The sequence below is a fragment of the Conger conger genome, chromosome 10, assembly GCF_963514075.1.
Source record: "Conger conger chromosome 10, fConCon1.1, whole genome shotgun sequence".
Lineage (NCBI taxonomy): Eukaryota > Metazoa > Chordata > Actinopteri > Anguilliformes > Congridae > Conger > Conger conger.
In genome coordinates, this window is record NC_083769.1 from 17,816,713 (window position 1) to 17,841,367 (window position 24,655).

The window sequence follows — 24,655 nt, forward strand, 5'->3', positions numbered from 1 at the left end:
GGCAGGAAGTATAGCCAGAAATATCCATCAGAAATATCGGGAAATGGCCTATCGACATCATTCTGCTGACTGTTAACAATGTGGTGCACTAGTTGGTAGGAATTTCTGCTTTAAATGGAGAAGCCTCTCTCTGTTATTTAGCATTAATGTGTCATCACGACAGCATTATCCCTATTTAAATCTCTGGTATTAGCCAAGAAGCAGCCGGGAAGATTCCTCCAATCACCATCTACATCATTTTATTGGTTTCTATCAATGTGCTGATTTGTGGAGCTCCTGTTTTTACCAGTAAGGAGATGACATGTTTTATTCTTATTTTGTTATGCCTGACAAAAATGTCAGGCATAAAAATCAATCCAGAGATAGAGTTCTCTGCATCAGCCATATTGCTTATTTGGTCTGGAATCAGAATTTGGCAAGACAGCCCCCCCGTCAAATTGGGTAGTGACAGTCCTCTCTGTGCTCTCGCCAGCAGAACAGAGCACAGGTATCGACACAGCGAGGAATTCTATTTCTTTTAATTGATTGTGATAGTTCTCTTCGCTGCACCACCCTGCAGCCTTTCTGTGTGCAGTTTCCATGTTCGCCCTGTATATGCTTGGGTTTCTGCCAGCTTCCCCTCCATGCTCATGGGAGACTCTAAATTTCCTGCAGGTACGACTGATAAATCGAATGGGAGTGCGGATGAATGGAGCGTGGGCCTTGCGAGGAATTGGCGACCTGACCGGGGTGTATTCCTACCTCTCACTCCCACCTCCCATTGCATGCTGGGATAGGCTCTGCCAGCATACGGCTCAGTCTGGTTTCGACTCCAACGTGGCACGCCGCCACTCACCGTGCCAGCTACCGACTCGGCGCGGTTCTAACTTTAATCTACAACACTGCCTCTCGCTCCGCCAACACGCCTCGCCCCGGCGCTAATCATCCGCTATGGGCGAGCAGTCATAAGTGTGTGAGAGGGGGCCCTGCCATGGGATTTTCATTAGCTTTGCCAGTCGCCGTTTCGGAGCTCAAGGATCCAAGCCAGAATTATACGGTAGATATGGAACATGAAAATAAAACCCTTTATCAAAGTTTCTCGCGCAAATTTGTTTCAAGTTTAATTTAATATTTGAGAATGTGACGTTGATGAACTTGGGATGGAACTTGTGATAAAAATGTTATTAAATGTTTAATAACTTTAATTCTTAGCACAGCCCTGGTCTCTGTCCTAACCTCACCTTCACCAGTCATATGTTTCATGTAGATTAAGGTGTGTTTATGTAGCACTTGTGAATGTCCTGTACTTCACAAGCTGTAGAGCTAGAAGATACTTCAGATGAATGTATTCTCCCAGCAGAGCAGAGGCATTTGCCTGTTTGATTGCGCAAACAGCCACAACATTCCACTGGTAAAGGTCATCAAGTCACTCCTGGGTCAGCAAAAGGTCACCTATCATTTCTGAATAAACAATTTGATAAACAGATCAATGAAAAAAAAAAAATGCTTTTGCCAGGAGGCCAGATGAATTTTCACCTTCCAATGTGCCGCAGAACTGCCAATTTAAGGCAGTGAAAATCTGCGTATGTGCTTGAGGAACTAAGGAAGGATGTCTTCAGATTTCCCCCCTCTTCATGCTCTCTCTCAACCCTTCTATCTCTCTCTCTCTCTCTCTCTCTCGCTCCCCCTTTCTCCTGAAGTGATGCAAGAAGCAGTAACATAGCATGCTGAGATCAGTGGTCCGTGCCTGTCAGCGAAGATGGATAGCCCTTTGAGACATGACTGTCACTGTGTACTCATCCTGCTAAAGAGAGCCTTTCATTCTCAGCCACAGAAACAAAAGCATACTGTAACATCTTCACTGACGAGGCTGTCCAGACTCCATGCATATGTCCACCGCACGAGCATGTGCCAGAACCTGAGATTGCTAAACAAAGTCAGTAGCCCATTCTACAGTCATTGATTATTAAGGCAAATTTACTGGATAAATCCATGTATTTCTGAAAGGTTTGGCAAAACACACCTACTTTCAAATTTCTCCGTTTCAAATTTTAAATCAACTTACAACCGAGATCGTATAGAACTTCATGATTATGGAATGGCTGGCAATTGCGCGACCAGGACTCGAACACCAAATATCCAACTCTGAAAGGAACACTATATTGGATTTTTACCTTGAAAATAAGATCAATTAAACATTCCCAGTCATATCTATGATGCACTGGTAATCTTCTTGCGTACATTTGCCGAATCAGTGCTCCTCTGCTGTATTTCTTATAAGATGTGTTTGGAATATTTCTGGGTGCGACGTCCTTCTGTGTGGGAAGGGCTGGTTGTGACTAAAGAACCTGTGGGGCTTTAGCAGAGCATTTAGAGCTAACTAGCTACTGCATTGACACAGGTGAAGAAGCACAAATACAGCAAAGCAAAACAACTGATAGAGTAGTATGCCTTCAAGCCTTACTAGAAGAACAACCAATCAAAGACTTGATTTTCAGGTAGACTATTGACAAGTACTTCATTTAGGGAAATGCATTTGAAAGATAGTCATCATTTTAAAAAGAAAAGGGTTGCAATCTTGTTTCAGCTCTTTGGGTTAAAAACAGAAAAGACACACAAGTAGCCGAAGACTCATGTATATGTTCTTGCCAATGGATCTTTCCTAAATGCAGTTACTGAATTCCTTAAGGCTACGCACCTCTGCTGTTAACCCAAAATGCAGGAAAATAGAGGTTACCCCATTTCTATGTGTCAGGGATTTGCAGCAGGAGTGATTCTAACCGGTTTTGCCTGTGTTCTTCATTGAGGTCTTGTTTGAAGACTCGGTATCAAAGCCATCCAGAGTGAGCTCTTGGTATTCTTCAGACGTGTGGGAGTACTGGTCTGTGATGTCAATTGGGGACTGATTCCTCTCTTGACACTCAGGATTGGTGAAGGCCCAGCTGTCTGGCCCATAAGTCCCTGCAGGAAGAAAAGGAGAAAGCTCTGGGTAACAGAAGGATATGTAATGATGATAACAGACCATTCAGCCAAACTAGGTTCACCGTTTACCTACAGTCTACAGCAGTGGTCCTCATTCCTGGTCCTGGAGAGCCACTGGGTGTGCAAAGTTTTTGGTTTTCGTCTTAATATCAGCAACAAATTCAGACCCAAGAAACCAGGTGAGATGAATTAACCATGTAATTAACTGCTTTAATCGTTCAATTAAGTGCTGAGTAGTAACAAAAGCCAGCACGCCCTGCGGCTCTCCAGGACCAGGAGGTCCACTGGTCCAAACTGTGACCAAACCTGCATCAGACCTGCACTTGAACACCCTGAGAGTCTGTCTCCACTACACGACCTGGCAAGTTAAAATGTTGGGTACAAGCCTTCCTGCTTCCCAGTTTCCAATCTGCTTTACTTGACAGGCTGTTTTCCTAATGTGATTGGAAATGTAACATCATGGTTGGTTAAACTTGCCAGAGGTGCATCTGAGCTGCACTACTCATGCATGCGAGCAGTGTGCTGCAGCAGGCTGAAGCCAAATCAAACCTGCGCTTTGTTTCTAAGGGCAGGAGCAAAGCAGCGGGTGTACTGGACCAGGGGGGTCGGTACGGTACATCCTGTCTCTGCTACATGACCTGGCAAGCTGTTCCACACATTGACAACTCTCTGTGTAGAAAAAAATAACACAGGACATGGCAAGGGCAACGGCTTCTTTTTTTCTGCTACATTTCAGTGTGTTCTCCCAGTAATTTTACAGAACTGGAGGAGCAGCCAGGCTTGAAGAATGGTCACCAGGCCTAGAAAATACAGAGATAAGAATGTTTTTTTTGAGTTTCTGCATTTCAGAGCTCACTGACACTCACTGGAGTTCATCAATAAGGGAATGAGAAAGTAAAAAGCTAAATCCTACTCCCGTGGCTGACAACCCACCAAGCCTGTGTGGGTTGCCGGACTTGCATCAATTTGACTTCAATTGAGGAAATTAGCTGACATTCAATTCATGTTTCTCGAACATTACATGCCTTTTTTCAATTCACTGATTAATTTCCATGTATTTCTTTACTGAACTGAACTCAATTTGACACTGGCAAGACTCTATGGTAGTGTGGGGCAAAAGAATGCATACAAAATCTCTCTAGAACCTTCTTGACGTTTTTGAGTGCAGGATTCTCCTCCCTTTACAATATAGTGGCACAACTCGTTCGTCCCTGAAAATGTTCGTAACATCATGAAATTACATAAAACACTTGGCGGCGTGGCCCTTCATCAGTGAAGGAAACCTACAGCTTTGGAAAAGCACTTGACTTTTCTTCCGTTTATTCCATGTTCCCTGCCAACACGACCAGCTGTGACTATCACTATGTACCTTTCCAGCTCCAGCAAATGGTAAATAGTACAATTTAGTCTAGCGATCATACATGGCAGGAACACACGTTTGCTGTCATAATTTGTTAGGCCAGTCAGTGAAATTAACTTGCAGCATAAATTATTGTTTAACATTACCAGATTCAATATTTTTTGTGCCAAATGTCTGACAGCTATAACAGTGTGAAAAATGTGCCAAATGTGTTCCCTGTAAGCTGTCTGGTGAACTGTGCCTTATTTCAAATGGAAATGGCTCACACTGTAGGTCTTCAAGGGGCAAACACACACTGTAAATCAGATATATTTATGTAACGCTGGTTTAACTGCTGCACCACTGCAGCTGCATGTCAGTCTAACCAGACATGTCATTTCAAAAAGTGCTTTTGATACATTCTCGCCCCTTAACGCTGTAGAGGGGCAAATTCACAGGACAGGAGCAGGCCTGAACGTAAATCTCTCTATACCACTAGAATTGCCTGAGAGCCATGGAATCAATTGTGTGGTTGGAGCCTACAGTAAATGGGAAATTGGTTGAGCCAGGACTTCAGAGATGGATCTGCTGGACGCAGTGGCTCAAACAGGAGGCAGCTTCCTGCCGCTTCGCTGTCTGATTCGTCACTGTCCCTCAAAGGTAATGTTTTCAGAAGTACCTGAGCATGAACCTGAATAACACAGGCTTCCCAAGAAACTAGCATGTCATAAGCTTGTTTGCGTCCAAGTTAAATACCCAACCTGGCTCTTTCAACCTGCCACTTAATCATCATTTAATTGGCTAAACAATTGTTCTCTCAATTTGGGGGGAAAAAAAACAAAAAAACCCATGGACGCAAATGGTTTGGTAACTCCCATGAGACATAATGTCATCTTTGTTGTTGTGTTCGGTACACAAATCTGACCATGCACTTTTTACAGTATTTGCATGTCGATCATTTGCTAATGATATGGAGCCTTGTCATTTTGTGGCTGCATAACGATTTAATGCCTTGTTTGTCTATATGACGTTGTTGCTGTTGCTGTCTATGATGAAATGCGCTAGCATAGCATTTAACACTATACCATAAATGCCATTTAGCGAGACGTCTGGTTTACCTCCCCATTGCCCTAATGCTTCTGGCCTCTCATACACTTTCTAGTACACTAGACATGCTCATCAGAAATAAAGGCATTCTGAGTTCAGGATAATTAGGGAGAATCTACAATATGGCAGTCTCACCAGTTTCTTGGACAGAAAAGAGTACAAAACAATATGTACCAAAATGCACATTTTCAGCTGGCAAACCTCAAAATGCATTCGGCATCAAACCCAATCCCCATAACCTAACGATGACAAGTGCTATGCAAGTCTTGATGCTATAGCTGTTAAAGATGTCAAGAACGGCAAACTTGGAGAGACCTTGAAATTCTGACCCATGAATATACAATATGGTTTGAGAATGATTTGAATGTTACAGTAGGTAACAGACCTAGAGTAGAATTTCAAAAAAGCTGAATTAAAACTCAGCAACACACCTTTCAGTAGAAAACAAGTGCAGCTTTTGTTGAAAAGTTTTGTACACAATATCTTCAGGGGGGAAAACAAATCCAAGAAGAGTTTAAAATTGCTCTCTGATGAACAGGTTCTGTACCTGGGTTCATCTGCAGTCCAAAGTTGCACTTGCTTTCCATGTGTGCTTTTCCAAGCTTACGACATCAGTTTATACCATTTTTACTCATTTCACACTGTGTGAAGAGTGTCTTTTATGAAACTTTTTCTTCCTGTTCTACAAGGTGATGGGAAATGCAGGCAGTCATGTCACCAGGGAAAAGTATGGTTCCTAAAACCACTGCCCCAGAATCACAGCTGAACTACAGCCACATTACTCTCCAGCTGAAGTTACTGCAGATTATATACAGTAGATACTAGGGATGTGACAAATCATCAGTTAACTGAATTGTTAGTTGATCAGCGCTTACCATCAGATTTTGAAAACAGTTAACTGTGTGACCAATAATTCTTATGACAGCTAGGGGTCATATCTTATTTATGAAAAATTAAATAAAAACTGGAGTAGCCTACTGACAAAAATGTCATTTAAAAGCTTCCCCCCCATTTTCTCTCAATTTGTTTGCCGATCGCAGCCTAACTATTTAAATTACCCGTGCTAACAACTTAGGATACACCTTCTACATCTTCATCCCTCGGCGGCCCGGTAAGATCTAGAGATCCGTAGAATGACACGTGTTTTCCAAGCCGCATCGTTCCAGCCTGAGACCGTGATTCCGAGGTGATCAGGGCGCAGCTATAGGTATACACAGTGAAGTACTAACCCTGCCGAGACCCTCCCCCCGCCCTCGGAGCGGCGGGCCAATTATGGCGCTCCCATGTCAGCCAGCCAAACTCGGCCTTGCTATTGACTATATATAACTTTGCTACAGACAGGGTTGTGCACAAAAAATTCCGTGATGACATTAATGTCCTAAGATTGGCCTGATATGCAATAAAATGATATCTGGTAAATCTGGTATATTTTAGGCAGGGAATCCGATGGAAAAGGTGTAAATATAATAGTTGGATTTTGTATTTGGCCAACATAAGATATATAGAACACAACACTTTCGTTTTGACAGACAAAAAACGTTGGATAGTGATTACACTATTAGGCTAAGTAAGTTAGACTCAATAAAAAAATGTATTGTTGGATTTAATAAAATTATGAACAGTGGTTACACATAATTATAGCCTTTATATTTGTCCAATGATGGATTGCTTTATTTGTTTTTATACATAAGGCATAGTGGAAAGTTATGTTCAGTTTGCCGGTAGTTTGAATTTGAAAAAAATAATTTGTTAACGTATATGACTCAGTTTCAGTTAACCGTTTAAACATTTAATCGTTCACCCCCCTAGTAGATACACCCGATTAATTTTGTCATTTTGATGCCGCTCCTAAAAACGACAGACTACATACAGCACTGGAGCTATATAATGACGTAATATAGCATATCATTACTATGATATGGTAATGTCGTAGTATAGCAATTGAAATGTCCATTAGCAACCTGAATGCACTTCAGAACCAGATCAGATGGCAGGAACACAGGAGCCAAGCCGGCGGTGGGCGTATAAAAGCAGGACTGTAATACAGTCCTATGGAAGGAACATAGTTGATAATCCAGTCGGTCTATTAAAGTGTTGCTGTAATACTTTACCGACGACGGCTACAGTGAATGTACAGTAAGAGGTGAGAATCCACTGGATCTGCAGAGTCTGCGGTTCTTCACATTTATTTTAGTATTCCCTGCTTGGATTGTCAATGCTTAACAGCTAAAGCCGGTGGAAAAAAAAGAGTGCTTTCAGGAGAACATCTCTTTATTTAAGGGCAGCCCAGGAGAGTCAGCATTACTCAACCTGTGCTCGAGACACATAGGGGACAAGCACCAGGGGACCTCCTCCTTTACGTCCCCTCCTCTCCCCCACAACACCACTTCCCTCCTCACACCTCCTCCCCGCCCGCGTTCCGACTCCAGCTAAAGGGTACCCTCGCCTGAAAGGCTCGGTTACGTTCAGCCACGGTTTTCCGCATGAATCTGTTCATGCCCTGCTGGTGTGATTTCAGAAAAAGACTTCCTCTAGGTTGTCTTGGAGCCAGAGGCGTATTGATTGGAGAGGCGCGGGTTTCATAGAAAAGTGCAGGTTATGGATTTCCGGATGGGGGGGCGGCGGCAGGGGTTGAGGCGATGCCTACACGGTTACTTTGAAACGATAACTCTTTGACAGAAGTACAGAAAACATGTCCGGGTGATTTTTGTTCAGTTACTCACACAAACTTTATGTTTAAAACTTTATGTTATCACAAGTATAATTGTGAGAATATGTGAATTTACATCCAATTAAGTGCATTAACCCTCCTATTAGATTTGGGATCAATTTGACCCCATTCAGTATTTGATATCTCTTAACTACTTTTTTTTCATCTTGATACTGCATGATTTCAAAAAAATTATATTCTGGTGTGATTAAATAGTAAATATGCAATACATGATAATAATAATAATAATAATAATAATAATAATAATAATAATAATAATATAATGCCCCTCTATAACTGTATAAAACCTCAGAAAATATACAACCATTTTATTTTTATCTCAGATTTATTTTGATGATTCTGTTGGCACTTTCACTTCCTGTACCTCAGGCTCGAAAATTAGATGTTTCTCACAGATGTTTCACATTTATGGATACAAGGCTTGTCACTTGGAAGATAATAAGAAGGCTACACACAAAGTCTCAACATTTTTCTTTTGCAATAATTTAGCATTTATTCAAACTGTTGGGGTCAATTTTACCGCAAACATAACAGCAGTCATAAACTCTACACATAATAGGAGGGTTATGTTATGTGCAGCAGTGTGCTGGGCATCAAAGTTAGGGGATGGACCGGGAAGGTTGGTGGAGGGAAGAGGGGGGGGGCTCTGCTTTAAAAGGGGGACGTGATACCATGTGATTTTGGGGAATGGGAGTTGGAGAGATGCTGCTGGGACAATTAAGGCTCAGTTTTATAATTATTCATATTGCAAAGAATTTATATTCATATAGTGATAAAATAATGCTATTTATAAATTATGTACAGCCCGAACACACTGTTTTGCATATACTGTCAGGGAGGGCAGGGCAGTGCACAAACAAAACAGCATATGGTTTTACCCAGAGAGTTTCTGCAGTTTCAAAACAAGTTATTAAACAATAAGCAAACTTGAAGAAGTCGCACGAGAGTAGAGCATCTGCCAAGCATTTAAATGAATGTCACGATATCCGCAGTGAAGTTACGGCCAGCCACTGTATTGCAGCACTTTTGAGTACACATGTATCCATAATAGAGTGACTTGTTAAATATTCATTGTCACCTTGTACGTTTGACCCTTATGTTTCTCCGCTGGTGATGGAAACTCTAATTTCGGGGAGAGGTCACGGCACATCTCATTTCTCCGTGACATCCTCTACAGCCTCCGATCCCCGAGTTCGGCGAAACGCATCCTTACCTTTCCTCAGTGTGCAATGTCCATACAGCATATCCACATCACCGGGCTTAGTTAAGAGCCAGAGAGTGATGGCTGCCACTCACACTTAAAGCATGCCCTTAATTAATGTACCTTCCATGAAGGAGCATAGCCCCTTTGATTAATTAAGTTTAACGTCCATTACTCATCTGGGGCTGCTTATACCAGCTGTGAATAAGTAAGAACTAAGCCTAGTTGTAATGCAAATCGCTATTAAGTTACAACTTGCACTACTAAAATGAAACATGTTGCACCAGCCAACATAGGTAGAATGTAAGACTAAGTATAAACAAAATATTTACGCAAGCCATCAACCAGGAATAACGGCGTAATTAATAACATTTCAATGACAGACCTATGTGAATACATTGTAGAATGGTCTGCACCAATGTTATGAGTATAACTGGACTGAGAATATTACTGTAAACCCCTTAGTATAGGGGAAGAAGGCATGGGTTTCTTAATTTATAGCTAATAGAGAAATTGAGAAGAGTATTGCACAGAACACCATATTGGTTGCTGTTGTTTCAGGTTATGTGTCAGGTTCTGTGTTTTGTATCTGTTTTTGTCTAAGTTCTTAGCATTTTTGTTCCTCTGTGACCACCGTAGTCTGTCCGTCTGTCTTCCCATGCATTCCGACTCATTCATCTTCATTTAGTGTTCATTTTTTTCATTAAAAAGGTGGATAAAACAAGTATTCGATAGGATGTGTGTTAATATAACAGCTAACACATCTCTGTGAAAAGAGGTTTCTTAGGGCTGAAGAGCAGCTTAAGAACTTAAAAGGGTATAATTACAAGAAGAGGCCATTCAGGCTTCTCAGTTACTTACAGTTAACAGTTAAACTACTAGTTAAAAACAGTTAAAAACTAAATTAGATCCATATCTGGTGTGAGAGTTACCACCCTCCACCTTTAAAACTGCATTAGTTATCTTCGGTACACTGTCCTGCGGTTTTATAAGAAAATCATCTGGAAGGTTGTTCCAATCATATTGGAGAACTTGCCAGACTTTAGCTGTCTCGCTTGCTTCTGCCTCTCCAAGTAATTCCAGACAGCCTCCCTGAAACATTACATTTTTTGAAAAAAATGTTTTTGTATTTTTGCAGAAAACAAACAAACCAAAAAACATCAAAGACCAACTTTCTATTTTAAAAATCTAGGGTGCTTAAGACTTTTGGACAGTACTGTATGTGGGGAATTCATTGTAGAAACTTGCGGCAGCCCTTAAAACTATTATTATTATGATTGTTAGAGACAGTGAGATGGTAGCCCAGGCAGGGAAGATTAAGACGGGCTAGGAAGGGTATGGTATTTGAGTGTGGGAGCAATGGCATGACTGACAGGAGACAGTGATGTGAAAGGGGCGGCAGGCAACCGCACCGTATTGGACAGTTCAAATGAAGACCCGACTTCCATAGGGAATTCATTATGTGCTGTCAGTCCGACAGACTCTACTGTACACCCGCGCAGTAAGGTGCCGTCAAAAGTCAGTGTAATGGCCGCCTACCGCCTGGGCGCTTCGGTCAGCTGTTTAAACCTGCCACAAGAAGTCCATTAATCAAACAGTTCATTCACTTTTCAGTTCCAGCAGGAAGCTTGCCCATGAAGGTTGGGATGAGATAAGGGAAGGCAATCACACAATCTTTTTTCTTTTCTTTTTTCCGCGGCACGCTGGAGATGGATTTCCTGTTTACAAGACGCATTGTTCCAGGCAAATTCAAAAAGTAGTTACAGTGTAAAACAACGGTAATTTTGCATCTTTAAACTCGGAAATGTTCTCTTATATTGTCTCTTTTATTCAAGCCATTGCTCTTGTTTTATTAAGTTCAGAACAGACTTGTTTAACAGGCCTTATGTTTACACCCCAATATCTCATTCACATTTTCAACATAAACAAGACAATACGGTTGGAAGCGCATACCGAACATAATTATAGGGCATTTTCTCAGAAGTCAGCAAATAAATCTGCTATTGGAGAACACTTTCAATACTGCAAAACAACAACTGCCGCATTAAAGCAGCAGATGGGCATGAATGCCTTTTAAAATGGATACCAAGAAAACACAGTTTTTTTTTCAACTGTATTAAAGCTACACCCAGAATTTTGCAGCTGTGCATTTCACTGCAAACCTTTTAATCTCTATTTTCGCTCTTGACAAAAATGTCTTTCTATTTGAGGAAAAACAGAAAATAAAACAGGAACAATTTTTTTTTTTTATCTCCATTTGGGAATTTCAGAGTGTTGTCACGGCAGGTGAAACTGTGAGTTGTTAATTAGAGGAGAAATTTGAAATTTTTGTGTTTAGTTTCTTCTTCTACTTTTTTTTTTTTAACGCTGCCTGATTCTCTTCACACTCCACTACCTGCAAACAGAGCCACGGTTCACAAAGGGAGAAACTCAGCACCCGGTCCCCCCCGCCCCATCCCCGCCCCATCCCCGTTAGCACGCCTGTCATGCCGAAGAAGCACAGAGAAATAATGAAGCCGGAACGTTCCGGCATGACCTGCATGGCCACCGCAGAAGAAAAATAACTGAAATGCTTTTGTTTTTAATGAACACATTTGTTCTTGGGGGAAATCCGCATTCAGCAGATATGCATCTAATTGCGTGCTGTCTCTCTTCGCAGTCAAAAACTTGATCAAACCACAAACTATGATGTTTATACGCAAATCACATCAGAGACTTTGGGTTTTTCATCAGTCTGATCATTCTATTCTTGAGTGCATTATTCACAGACAATCCTACTCAGGGCAACAAAGCATATGGTTATATAGCCTTGTATGGCATCTCACAATGCAAAAAATGACAAAGTGAGCAAAAGCAATTAGTGGACAACAAAAATAATTGCAATCTGGTTTCCTACAGTACATATGCCAATGGGATTTAAAGACGTCAATACAAACCCTATGACTTTACTTGTTACCCACTTGAAAATGATGACATTTTTATTGTATTTCTTTTGTAATATAATATATTTATTTATTGTATTATTTTATTGTACTTCCACTGGGAAATGAGGATCTCACACAAGGTGATATTGGAGTACAAAGACCCCCCTATTCCTGCTCAAGTTCCTGCACGATCAGTTGGTACGTTGTTGAAAATTACATTGTTACCGCCACTAGCTCCAATGACTCCAGTTATCAGTAGGCTACAAAAACGTAATGGATAAAATCCACGTCACAAGCTAAGAGCAAATTCATTCATTTTTATATAACGACTCGAGTTCTGTTCAGTTTACTTTTGCCAAAATACCTCTGCTGGGTATCAAAATATAACAATCGAATGCAATTTGCTGACGTTATTATTTATAAAAATACTGAAATAGCAATTATCGATGACTCCCTATGAAGAACAATGGCGGATGCAGGTTTGCTTTCCTCTCCGGAAGGTTCTGCCTACACGCCTATGACGCTCTGTCGACTGGATCTATTGTGTGTGTAAAAAAAAAAAAAAAAAAAGTTATTCATAAAAATGGGAGGAGAGGCAGAATTAACTGGGGAATAATGTGCATTTATCTGTGCATATATGAGTAATATGATTACAGTAGGTTAATTTCTGGCAAAGAGACTGGGAGGGGTTCTGTCAAATCTGGGATTCACAAGAGGCATTAATAAATGTGATTATAATTGGGGTTTAGCTTGTTCCTAACTTCAAGCAAATCAAAACCTTGAGCATGCATCAAGTCATCCGCCACTGGCTTACTTATACACCTGCAGAGAAACGCTCTAGGAATGTACAAGGCCCTTCATTCTGACTGCGTAAGTAAGTCTTGAGGTCAGAAAAGAAATGAGCTCTCACGAGCTGCCTTCTCCCAAAACAGGCCGTCTGTGTTTAACGTTTTGCCCAGGAGGTAAGAGCCTGTGAACCCGACGAGGAGTAAATCTGAAAATTGCTCAGTTTGTTGTTTCGCATAAATTAGACTGCACGCAGCCAAGAAACCCACCGGAGTTGAACTCTTCACTGACAAACTCAGGGTGATGCATTCATCACAGAATGTCTCAGGCCCTTCAAACTGATGAAGTTCCCAACAGTTACCAACTGTTTAACTGTTTAATTTTCTCTGCTGCTGTAGCCTATCCATGTTGTGTGTTTAGAGATGCTCTTCTGCATACCACTGTTCTAATGTGTGGTTATTTGCGTTACTCTCGCCTTTCTGTCAGCTTTGACTAGTCTGGCCCTTCTCTTCTGATTTCTATCAGTAACAACATGCTTTTGCCTGCAGAACTGCTTCTCATTGGATGTTTTTTGCACCGTTCTCTGCAAACTTTAGAGACTGTTGTGCGTGAAAGTCCCAGGAGATCAGCAATTTCTGAGATTCTCAAACCAGTCACTTTAATCACATTTTGTCACTATTCTGACATATGGTCTGAAAAACAGCTGAACCTCTTGACCACATTTGCATGCTAATACGCATTTAGTTGCTGCCACATGATTGGCTGATTAAATAACTGCATTAACAAGCTGGTGTACAGGTCTACCTAGAGTGGTCACTGAGTGTATACGTGTTCATCCATTGTATGCCCCTGCCAACCCCGAGGACAAAAATGGTTGGGTTCATAAAAATGCAAAATGGGTCCATGCTAAATATTGTTCCCTGCCTTTATTCTCTCCGAAGGCTGCTTTTCCCACAGTACATGATTACTCAAACATGTAGTAATCATGTAAAATTTGGGACCAGGTACACAGGGCCTCGCTTAGCCTGTGAAGCAAATTAACAATGTTTAATTTACTGAAGAACAGCTTTACGAGAGAAACAAACATTAGAATGTTATTAAAAGAATACACAAATTAGCAGCTAGTTTGTATGGTGAATGAGTCAGAACTGCCCTCAGTGAGTTCACGCAGTATATTAGTTTGGATTCTTCCATGAAGTGTTGATGCAACATAACACCTTCCATCTCCTCTGGTCTCTGCCACCGTTGTTTACTGGTCATCTTTATACTCCATACACGGCAGAACTATACGGGACTATATTTACGCTGTAGACTAATATCTGTCACCAAATTTACAAGGAAACCATTTTCCCCTGTAGTCTCTAATTTCACGCTCATAATCACAACAACAATATGTGTCATGCTACAGCTAGATAGCTGCCTAGGACCATTAAACCTGTCCTTGGTGGGCACTGCAGACACTTTAAGGGATGCAGCTTGCAGCAAATTTAACCCGTTCGGTTATTTTCACCATCGTAATCACAAGAAATCACCTATTTAAGCAAATCTGCTGTGTTTACTTTGCACATAGAAGTTTTATTTATCCGTTTTGAAGGTAGCATTAGATGTCAGGCACTCAATCAAGAAAGCGAGGAGGTGGGATCATTCGCAGTAGGAAGTGCGGGCCTGATCTCGCATTAAGACCTACGTATACCATGGACAACAACACAAAGTTATGAACAAAATTACAGAACATGATTGCCTTTCCCCAAACCCCTGAATGAAAAATATTGTGTTATTATATCTATTTTTTCCCTCAAACAAAGATAAAAAAATAGGCCTCGATGATAACCACCACACTGAACGTGCTGCCACTAGCATACGAGACTCTTGCCCAGGCATGTTGACTCCACCTCTTTTTATTTCTAATTGGTTCTATCAGATGCCCAATCACATCTAATACTGCCTGCAGAATATATTCCAATAACTATAACTCCTATGTGCATTTATTTCCCCCTGTGACAAAGAAATAAAATCCAGAACAGACGAGGACACTTCTGGGAAGCAAGAATAATAGTTTATGGAACATTATGACACTGATCTTTCATATTTATTTTTTGAGAACAGAGATATCATTCATCTTTCTAAGCTCACAATCAATGGCTTCTTCCTCAGGTTGTACTCGGCTGAGGTTTTACATTCTGCTATTAACCTAGACGAGACAAGCAAACATATGCAAAACAAGCCATGAATTTTCAATAGTAATGGCTGGCAAAAAACAGCTTTAGGTTTTTCGAGAACTGTTTTCTTAACAGTGGTAAGCACCCTCCTCTGAATACTAAGTGGGATTACATTGTTTTGTTTTTTTTGTAAAACAAACTATGTAAAAAAGCTGGCTTCTGAGTTTGTTTTTTGTTGTAATACTGTGGGAAGCAAATTCAAATTCAGAAGGACAGGCAAAGCAGGAGTCTGATTTGGCCGCAGCGCACTGCTGCCATACATGAGCGGTGCAGGTGAGAAGCACCTCTGGCAAGTTTAACTAACCGTGATGTTACATTTCCAATCAGGTTAGGAAAACAGCCTGTCCAGTAAGGCATATTGTAAACCGGAAATGGGAAGGACTGTGCCCAGCGCTTTAGCCAAGTCGTGTAGTGGAGACAGCGACTAATGCAGTGTTGAACACTCTATAGACTGATGGCGAATGGCAAGACGAGTTGAATGGACCGTCTCTCTTAAATTAAACGAGCAGCCAGTACATTTCAAATCAAGCCATGTAACCTAGCTCAGTCCTGGAACTGCGAAATGGCATTTCTTTAAAACGGTCTTCACACCAACCAAACTGCGCAGGCAAGAGCAAGCTATTGTCCAATTTCTATTTCTTTTTTTGTTAAATAAAAGATAATGAAACCCCTTGAGCTACAAAGGGAAAAAAATCCAATCCTCATAATACTTCAAAGGGTTTAAACCAAGTTAGTGGAGGGTAAAACCATTAGCTGGATAAAAAAAACTCTTTCTGCAATAAAGATCCAGCAACACAGTGCCTTTGGCGAGAAACTCATGTATTCAGTAATAGGACTGTACCATTCCATTCCCAAGTTTAGACTACCCTTTGAAGCTATTCATGTACCCCCAAAATGACACTATGAAGAATATCACCAAACAGTGAATAAATTTGGTGTGCAAGGGCACATTCACTCCTACGTGAAGGGCTAAACAATGGGGTTCCGATGCTGGATTAAATGAATTCCTTTTTCATAGAAAGACAAGCCTGCGGCCAATTATTACATTGCAGTGCAAACCTTTTTCATTGGTGACACAACAGGTCTTATCAGATCTTATCACAAGCCATTTCAGGTAAAGCTCTCATCTTTTCATACGTTACAAATTCCATAGAAGTATAACATAAAAGTGCAGTTTGCGTAAATGTAAATATTAAGCATTATACTTCTGATTTAAAATTTCATAGCAACTTTATAATATACAGCATTGGTTCTTTGACCATGCATACAAATATAGTTTTGCCTGTTCAATGAGACTCTAAATGAATCCCTCCATACCTCCCTGTTTATTGTAGTTCTCACAATTGTGTAAACTTGTTTTATTATTACTAGGGTTGTGTTCGGCAAAAAGATTTTATTGCTACTTTTGTTTGGCTATGAAAGTGGTTTATTGTAGTTCCCACATAAGAGCATACTTGCTTTATTACCAGCGTTGTGTTCGCGAAGATGTTTTTATTGCTAATTTTGTTGGTTTGTCTCATCACATTAATCTACAAGGTCCAAGTTCTTGTCTCTGTGGTCATTCCTAGCTCTCGGAACTGTACTTCCCTCTAGGGTCTTTCAGCGCACATGTCCCTGGAGATGGGTATGCACTTTCTTGTACATCGCTCTGGATAAGAGTGTTTGCCCATTTGCCTGTAATGTAATGTAGAAGCAGGGATATAAAGCAGCATTAGCATGGGTTTCCACTCTGGATCCCCTTGTTCTCAATGTGGTGACACAATTATGGTACTTATGACACTTATTTTGTGGATTTTTTAGGGGGTTTGAAATGTCAGTTCAGGACATGTTGCCCTCACAAACACTGGGCCACGGACAGGGAATAAAATAATAATGAAAGATGGAAGATTTTTCTGCACTATCACTAAGCAGCCTTCATAAAAACTGCATTGGGGGGGAGGCGGGGCAAGAGGGTCCCCTAATTTCACGCGTGTCAGTTTTGCGTAAATACTACCAAAGGCTAATTCTTATCTGGAAATGTAAAAATTTCCATTCAGAAAGGCATAACATTCCATTAAGCAGAATGGAGATAATTTTAGCCATTCATGTGAACAGTGGAGGGGAGGAGAGGAGCTGGGATCAGATAATGAGGACTGCTGTGCGGTCAATTAATCTGTCTGCCAGCGATCAATCTCCTTCGTCATCGCCGCTGTCATTACCCCTCCTTCCTCCTCCTCCCTTTAGCAGAGGACTACAACAAAAATATTAACGGCAGACAGGCAGAGCCTGGGAACGTCATTCATGACCATCTAGAAATGTCCTAATGTGCAATACCTTTAGAAACAGGAACAAACAGACCATCACTCATCAGGTTAAGCCAATCTCTGACTTTCCAGGTACTGTTAAGTCAATATGTTTAAAGATTTGAGTGCTCTGAACTTAGAGCAGTAGGGAGCCCGAATTTGAAACCAGAGGTTTAGACATTCACCAAGTGTGTTACTGCATCCTAATGGAAACTGCCGACTGAATTATTATTACTGAATAATTATCAACTCACAGTAAAAATATATATATTATTTTTATTGTTTTCGCTGTATTAATAGATCCAGATATTATCCAAACAGCAATGTCCTACAGGTTCCATTTCCATCTGCCGGATGTTATAGTGTTTAGCTGTTTGTAGAACTTTTTTTGGGGGGGTTTAGCGTGTTTATTTTCTCTTTTCAAAGGGGAAGCGCTCAGACAGAGACTCAATGGCAGGCGAGACGCTGTTTATCTCTTGTTGGGTAATCAATTAATAAGGTAAAGAAGCTGGTGTGGGAGATTATGGATTTGTGTGGCTTCGCCCTCAGGCAGTGGTATCCGCACAGCCAGGAGACCAGCAGAGGGGCAGATACGGAGGCTAATTTATGCGGCAATATTTGACTCTGTGTGCTTAACAACTCCCCAGCCTGCCAGGCTCGCCTGTCTTCTGCATAGCAACAGGCTGCTCAGTGGTGACCAGGGAGAGTCCACTTTCCTTATCGCAATTCTGACATAATTTCCCATGGTTTTTCAGCTGCTCTCTATGTCAGAAATTGCAGACGAACAGACAAAGGGCATCATTATTTGAGGAGGGCTGGGGTTTTTAGCGAAATGGGTGATGTATGTGCAATGAACAGACACTGCCTGCCTTCGGTCATTCGGTACAACAGAGTTACTCCATCTTCATACATGGAGACCCCCATTTAAAAGAAATAGGGTTTAATTGGTTTCATCTCACTAGGTCAGCAGGCCCTATCCCCCACTGGGATGTGCAACATTTGCTACTGGGCCACAAGGAAAAGATAACTCCCCATTACAATGTTCCCCACCATAACGTGATTTCAGATATAAAACACTCATATTAGTCACTGTTGGCCTGGTTCCTCCCCCTTTCCACATCTTTTTATTATATTTTTAATGTTAGATATTTTTAGGTATTTTTAAGTTTCACAAGAGTGAACGACATCGTTCCACAATGTTCCATACAAAAGCCAAGGTTGAAACAATCCAGTAAGAGATAATTCTTAAAAAGAAATGTGAGAGACTGATCAAATGTTATAGGAAATTATTCAAATGTTTCGTTGAAGTTATTGCAGGAGGAATTTTGCTGTTTCACAACACTGCACATACATACAGTAAGTATGTTATTGTCTGCTTTGCTGTATGCTTGGCCATGAAAACCGTGAGCCACCCCCAGGATCGGGTCTGGTATGCCAAGAATCCTATTCCAAGCCAACCGGCGGGCCAATCATTAGCCAAAGAATCTGTGCTTTAGCCAGGTAATCCAAGTTTTGCTGATAAATAATTATGCAACAGACCCATAAAAGCCCTCCAACAGTCTGACAGAAGAGTAGTCTACACCACTCACTGCAGGGTCCAGACAAGCGCTCAGCCACAAAGTTAATTATAGCATCAGCAAAAGAATAAACTGGCTACCTGCGAGTGCACTTTATACCCAAGGCTTAATATATTAGCAGATCCACAAATCTCTGGGTTTTGAGCTCCACAAATAAACTTCACACTGCGCACTATCAATGAGGTATAAACATGTCACAGATGAAGTAATACACAGTACTTTCTATGAAAATATGCAGAAATTTCATCTGAATATATTTACAGAAAAAGAAGTTTGATTTTCTTTTAAATGTATTCCGGTGGCATTTCTGACGATAAACAGACTTTCATACAAGAACCGCTTCGCATTACTGAAATGATATCGTTGTCACGGGGTTCCATCTCCCCGGAGATGTACCTGAATATATCTCTAGAAAGGTTAATGTGAGCGCAGCAGAAACCAAAGGAGAGCGGAAAATGACAAATCAAATCAAAGACACCACCCAACTAAGAGAATAAAGACGCAGGAGAAGACTGGAATGATTCAGATGGTATTGTCGGACAGATCAGTAAATCAATTTCCATTGATTTACAGGTTTGCTGAGCTTGGTCACAGATGACATTAAGCACACACTTTCTCTACCTTGACAGGTGTTGAGATATGAAAAAAATTCATCTATTCTTCTTACAGCAGCAACATCATAAGATGCATTGATTCCCTACGCAATATTCAAAACTTTTGTCAAGGCAATTCATTTCCCCAAAAATGCGTTGGCTGTTGACCCTGCAAAAGATGCATTATAAATAAGGATTAGAGGCAAACTATTTTTCCATCATAAAACAATGGAACACAGCTTCGTAGGGTACGTACAATCCATAAAAATGCAATTTGGCCCACATTTATTTCTCAAAATCAGCAAAAATGGCAGTCATCATTTCCAAAGGAACAACCGTACTGCTGAGACAATGAAATTGATGAGGGGGAAAAATTTAATTTTATAATTGACATCCACCCAAGATACTGGATGCAAATAAAACAACGGGAGGGGTTCTAAAGTAATGGGGATGAGAAGATGCTTTTTCACTTCCTCAAGCAAACTCATGATTTTCATGTGCGAAGACATTGGGCTCCAATGAGCTACAACTTCCTCTCCTGCAGATGAAGCAAATCGCCTCTGCTCATCTATTCGAAGAGGGGAGACGTTGTTCCGAACACACACAATTGAGAAATACCCCTGCCCAAAAGCAATCCTGGAGGAATGCTAGTTCTATAAATTTGACGTGCATAATGCTGAAGTTGCTGAGTCTTTGTCAAGGCATCATTTATTTAGTCAGACTCCAGTAGGACTGTTGTTCAGCAGGCCCACCCACCAGCAGACATACTGCTATGTTTAAGTAAAGCTCAGATGAAACACTCCCCTTTCGTTCAGTGAGAGAAGCTGATTGGTTAAGTACTGGTACGGGCTGCCGACCCCTTGGGGACTCCCGCCCGTCTGGGGAGTTCCGCCATTACCGCTGGCTCCCCGAAGGCCTGCCCGAAATTCGCCGCAGACCATTTTTCAGCAGACGCTTTTAAGCAGCTGAGCCAAGCGGTGATGAATGTGCTGGGCGAGTCTGGGCTGTAATAATCTGCCACCCCCCTCCGCTCTGCTTCACTCTGCCTAAGAGACGCACACTGCAGCCTGCTCTCCCCCTCTTCTGAAACAAGGGAGGGATGGAGAGAGAGAGGGAGGGAGGGAGAGAGAGAAGGAGGGAGGGAGAGAGAGGGAGGGAAAGAGGGAGGGAGGGAGAGAGGGAAGGATGGAAAGGGAGAGTGGGAGAGAGGGAAGGAGGGAGGAAGAGAGGAACAGAGAGAGTGAGGGAAGGAGGGAAAGAGGGAGAGAGGTAGAGAGGGAAGGAAGTAGGCAAGATCAGCTGTTCCACACCAACATTTTGTTCTAAATGGTTGGCATTTATATAGCGCCTTTATCCAAAGCACTGTACAATTGATGCTTCTCATTCACCCAATCACACACCGGCAGCTATTAGCTGCCATGCAAGGCAGCCGACCAGCTCACCGGGAGCATTTGGGGGTTAGGTGTCTTGCTCAGGGACACTTCGACACCGCCCGGGCGGGGGATCGAACCGGCAACCCTCCAACTGCCAGACGACTGCTCTTACTGCCTGAGCCAAGTTGCCCCCATGTGTGAGCCGGGCATGAAAGAGTTCTACTGAATTTAGTGGAATTTTAATGAGAAGAGCCAAGCTTGGAAATGGTTTGGAATTGTTTGGTGTTTTTACTGTAGCAACAGTAACCTTGCAGTAGTTGAGACATCACAGTACAATAGCTGCTCCAATCTAAAAATACAAATTTAGATCATAATTTTTATTATTAAAAATAAACCATGAAACATGACCTGACAGCACACCAGTGCAAGCAACTTTGACCATAAAACAAGTAAAACCTATCATGCTCGCTCTAGGTCTCACTGTTTCTATTTGTACACTGTAAAATATCCAGCGCTCAATCAACTGTAATGTTGTGTGAATGTAAATACTGTGAAAACGCTGCTTATATCTGAATCAATATTCAATGCAATGCAATATTCAGTATTCGGCTTCAAATCGATTGGTCGTACCGTGGGAATGTCAGAGGCATGATTGGGTAAGACCTCTCTAACGCCTGAACCAAAATCCCCCCAAACAAAATAAAATTATTTTATACGCACGCACGCACGCACGCACACAGAGCCCTAATGTAGATCTGGACTTTTACATGCTTATTTTCCTCATTTTCTACAATTCAATTTATTTCCCTGTGCATTTTTTGCAACTGTAACACAATTATACAAGGCTTTGTAATTGTATCTACATTTAAAATGATTAGTTCTGAAAGTGCAAGTAGTCAATCACTAGAAAATGCAGCATAAATTCTGTGCACGTCATAGCCTACAGTTTATTACCAATTTGCAAAAATGATTCTGCCAGGCAATATCTGCTTATTGTCTGCATTTTCTTATCTTAATGTCAGATGAATTTAGCTTGAGAGTGTATTGGAAAAGTATGTGTGTATGCGTGTGTGTATGTGTGTATGTCTGTCTGTGTGTGTCTGTGTGTGAGTGTGTGTGTGTATGTATGTGTGTGTGTGTGTGTGTGTGTGTGTGTGTGTGTGTTTGTGCGTGTGTGTGTCTGCAGGCATGTGTCTGTGGTTGGGAGAGCAAAGCTTCAAATTAACCAAGACTGCCTGTCAAAAAATAAGGAAGAAAAGTCTTGAGCTTTGGCAGTGTCAGTCAATCCAACGAGGAAGTCTGAAACACAACAGCTCTGGGAGGTAGCCATCAAGCAGGAACCCCACTGAAACACATTCATAATCTTGTTGCCAATTCGTTGAAATTCCAGAGGAAGGCAGGTGAGTTCACTTACTGACCCAGAAAGCCCCCTTGCAGGCCTGCCTTGCACAAGATTTCTACAGCTGAGGTCAATAAATTATAAACTTGGATGACAATGTTCCTGCCATAATTTCTAGGTTGTCCACACAAATGAATTAATTACAATATGAACTCTGTTAAGCTTGACATTCCCTGCTGCTCTCAGCTCCCCCAAGAATATTTAAAACAATGTAAGTGCATTATTTAGTTTTAAAAGGGAGAGCATGTTAAAATCTTCAAAGGCCTGCTCAAATTTTCATTCACTTATACAGTATATTACAGTGGGCTTACGCAAAAATGATTTCACTTTTAAACTTAATAAAGGGATGAAGGCAGAAATGGTAACACTTGCAAAAGATGTCAAACACTGCAGTTTTTCATCTGAATTAAGGCAATTTGATGTCTGTGTGTGAGTGTGTGTGTTTGTGTGTGTGTGTGCATGCATACGTGTGTGTGAGGGAGCAGATGGTGGCATACAGTAGTGTTCAGAACATTGAGAAAAAAAAAAAGCAAATATAAAATCATAATCAAGTCAAGAGGGTGCCCTTTAAAGAGCAAATGCAGAACCCTAATCAAGTCAAGAGGGTATGAGAAGTCACAAGAAACGCATCCCATCTAAATATACCTATATCGTACTCAAGGGTAGCGGGGGAAAAACAGCAGCCATGACATAAAGGCGGTCTCGTTGGGCAAAGTAATATTTTCACAGATAACATAAATCTGAATACATTTAACGCATGTTTTGGCCCGAGAGTATACACTTTCAGCAGCAGGAATAGGCGCTCACTTGCCTTCTGCTTGTTATTTTCCACCAAAAGTCATTTGCCACTGAAAGCTAACGCTATTCTCATCAGAAAGAAGCTCCTGAGCTCCTGTCATTCAGCTGTGAATTGAAGTCAGCTGGAGAGGTGGCAGGTCATGGTAGTTCAAAGCATTCTCTCAACAGACTGCAAGGTCAACAGCGAGAGGAAAACTAGCTAATTACAAGTTAGCCCAACCGTAGCAGTGCTGAGATGAAGTGCACACATTTTGACAGGTCTCTTCCAGGCTGTTGTGTGCATACTAGTGCTACTTCTTTCAGATACTTTTAAGATACAAAGTGGAAAATATGTTTTTGAGTTTGACAGGTTTTGTAAGTAACCTTTTCTTACAGTTTGAACTCAGGCAGTAGAATGGGGTGCATCTCTAAGCAATATATGCCATGTAGTACATTCCTTGCAATTAAATAACTGTCACAATTAAGATCAGTCCCAGGGGTTTTCACTTCTGGTAAACTACAGGTGTGATTTAAGATTAGCCTTTTTCAGGAGTAGCTTCCATCTAGCTAAAGTATTCTCCCATTTAGGCGTTATCTGTGAATGCGCTTAACCGATTGCTCATATTTCAGTCTTTTCAGCCAATGAATGGTGTGAAATCTGTCAGCATTTCAGCAAGCTTCTCTGACAGTGGCCCCTCTCATGACAGTGGCTTATTCTGGCAGGATCGCCTGGTCTTCGTAGTTTATAGTTTGTACTGGATAGGGAGGGAGGACACACACCCAAAACTGTAGCTAGGTACAGACTGGCGGAGAGCAATCATAAAAAGAAAAAGATAGTTACACACTCTGTGATGCTCCCAAGTAATTTATTGCAAAAAAGCAGTGTTTCGACACAGTGTCTTCTCCGGGGTGGATGCTGGGTGTACCCTGAACAAGACACTTGTGTCGAAACCTTGTTTCTTTGCAATAAATTACTTGGGAGCATAATAGTGTGCAACTCTTTTTTATAGGTTGTGCCATATTTCTTTCAATTTTGCTGGGACTCCCAGGAAGGTTCAAAGTTTATAACTTTTTATACAAGTTTATAAAAGTTTTTAATCTTTTTACAACCCTTTCCCAGTCTTCAAACAATCTCATCCTGAAGCTCCATTGTAGTTCCTTGGTCTTCATGGCTGCGTAACACGGAAACTCTCCACTTCAGTAATTTGCGATGGTAAAAGTGTCTGTTTAGTGACTGTAATGTAATGTTCATGGATCTGAATTCAACACAGGTCAACCTCATTTACATATTCACTGGTCCCTCATGAAAATGAAAAACACTGTACATAATTTAGGTTATTTTCACAAATAGGAACTTCTTTCCTATTTGTGATCAATTAAAGTGTT

General features: G+C 41.2%; 1 protein-coding gene across 1 annotated transcript in view; it reads right to left on the reverse strand.

The window, feature by feature from the left end:
* The window catches only part of LOC133138811 (receptor-type tyrosine-protein phosphatase gamma-like), a 291,164-nt gene that overhangs the window by 119,406 nt on the left and 147,103 nt on the right, over window positions 1-24,655 (reverse strand). The window contains exon 3 of the mRNA XM_061257886.1: window positions 2,761-2,940. Coding sequence (XP_061113870.1) covers window positions 2,761-2,940 — 180 coding nt within the window. The remainder of the gene's footprint in view (window positions 1-2,760; window positions 2,941-24,655) is intronic.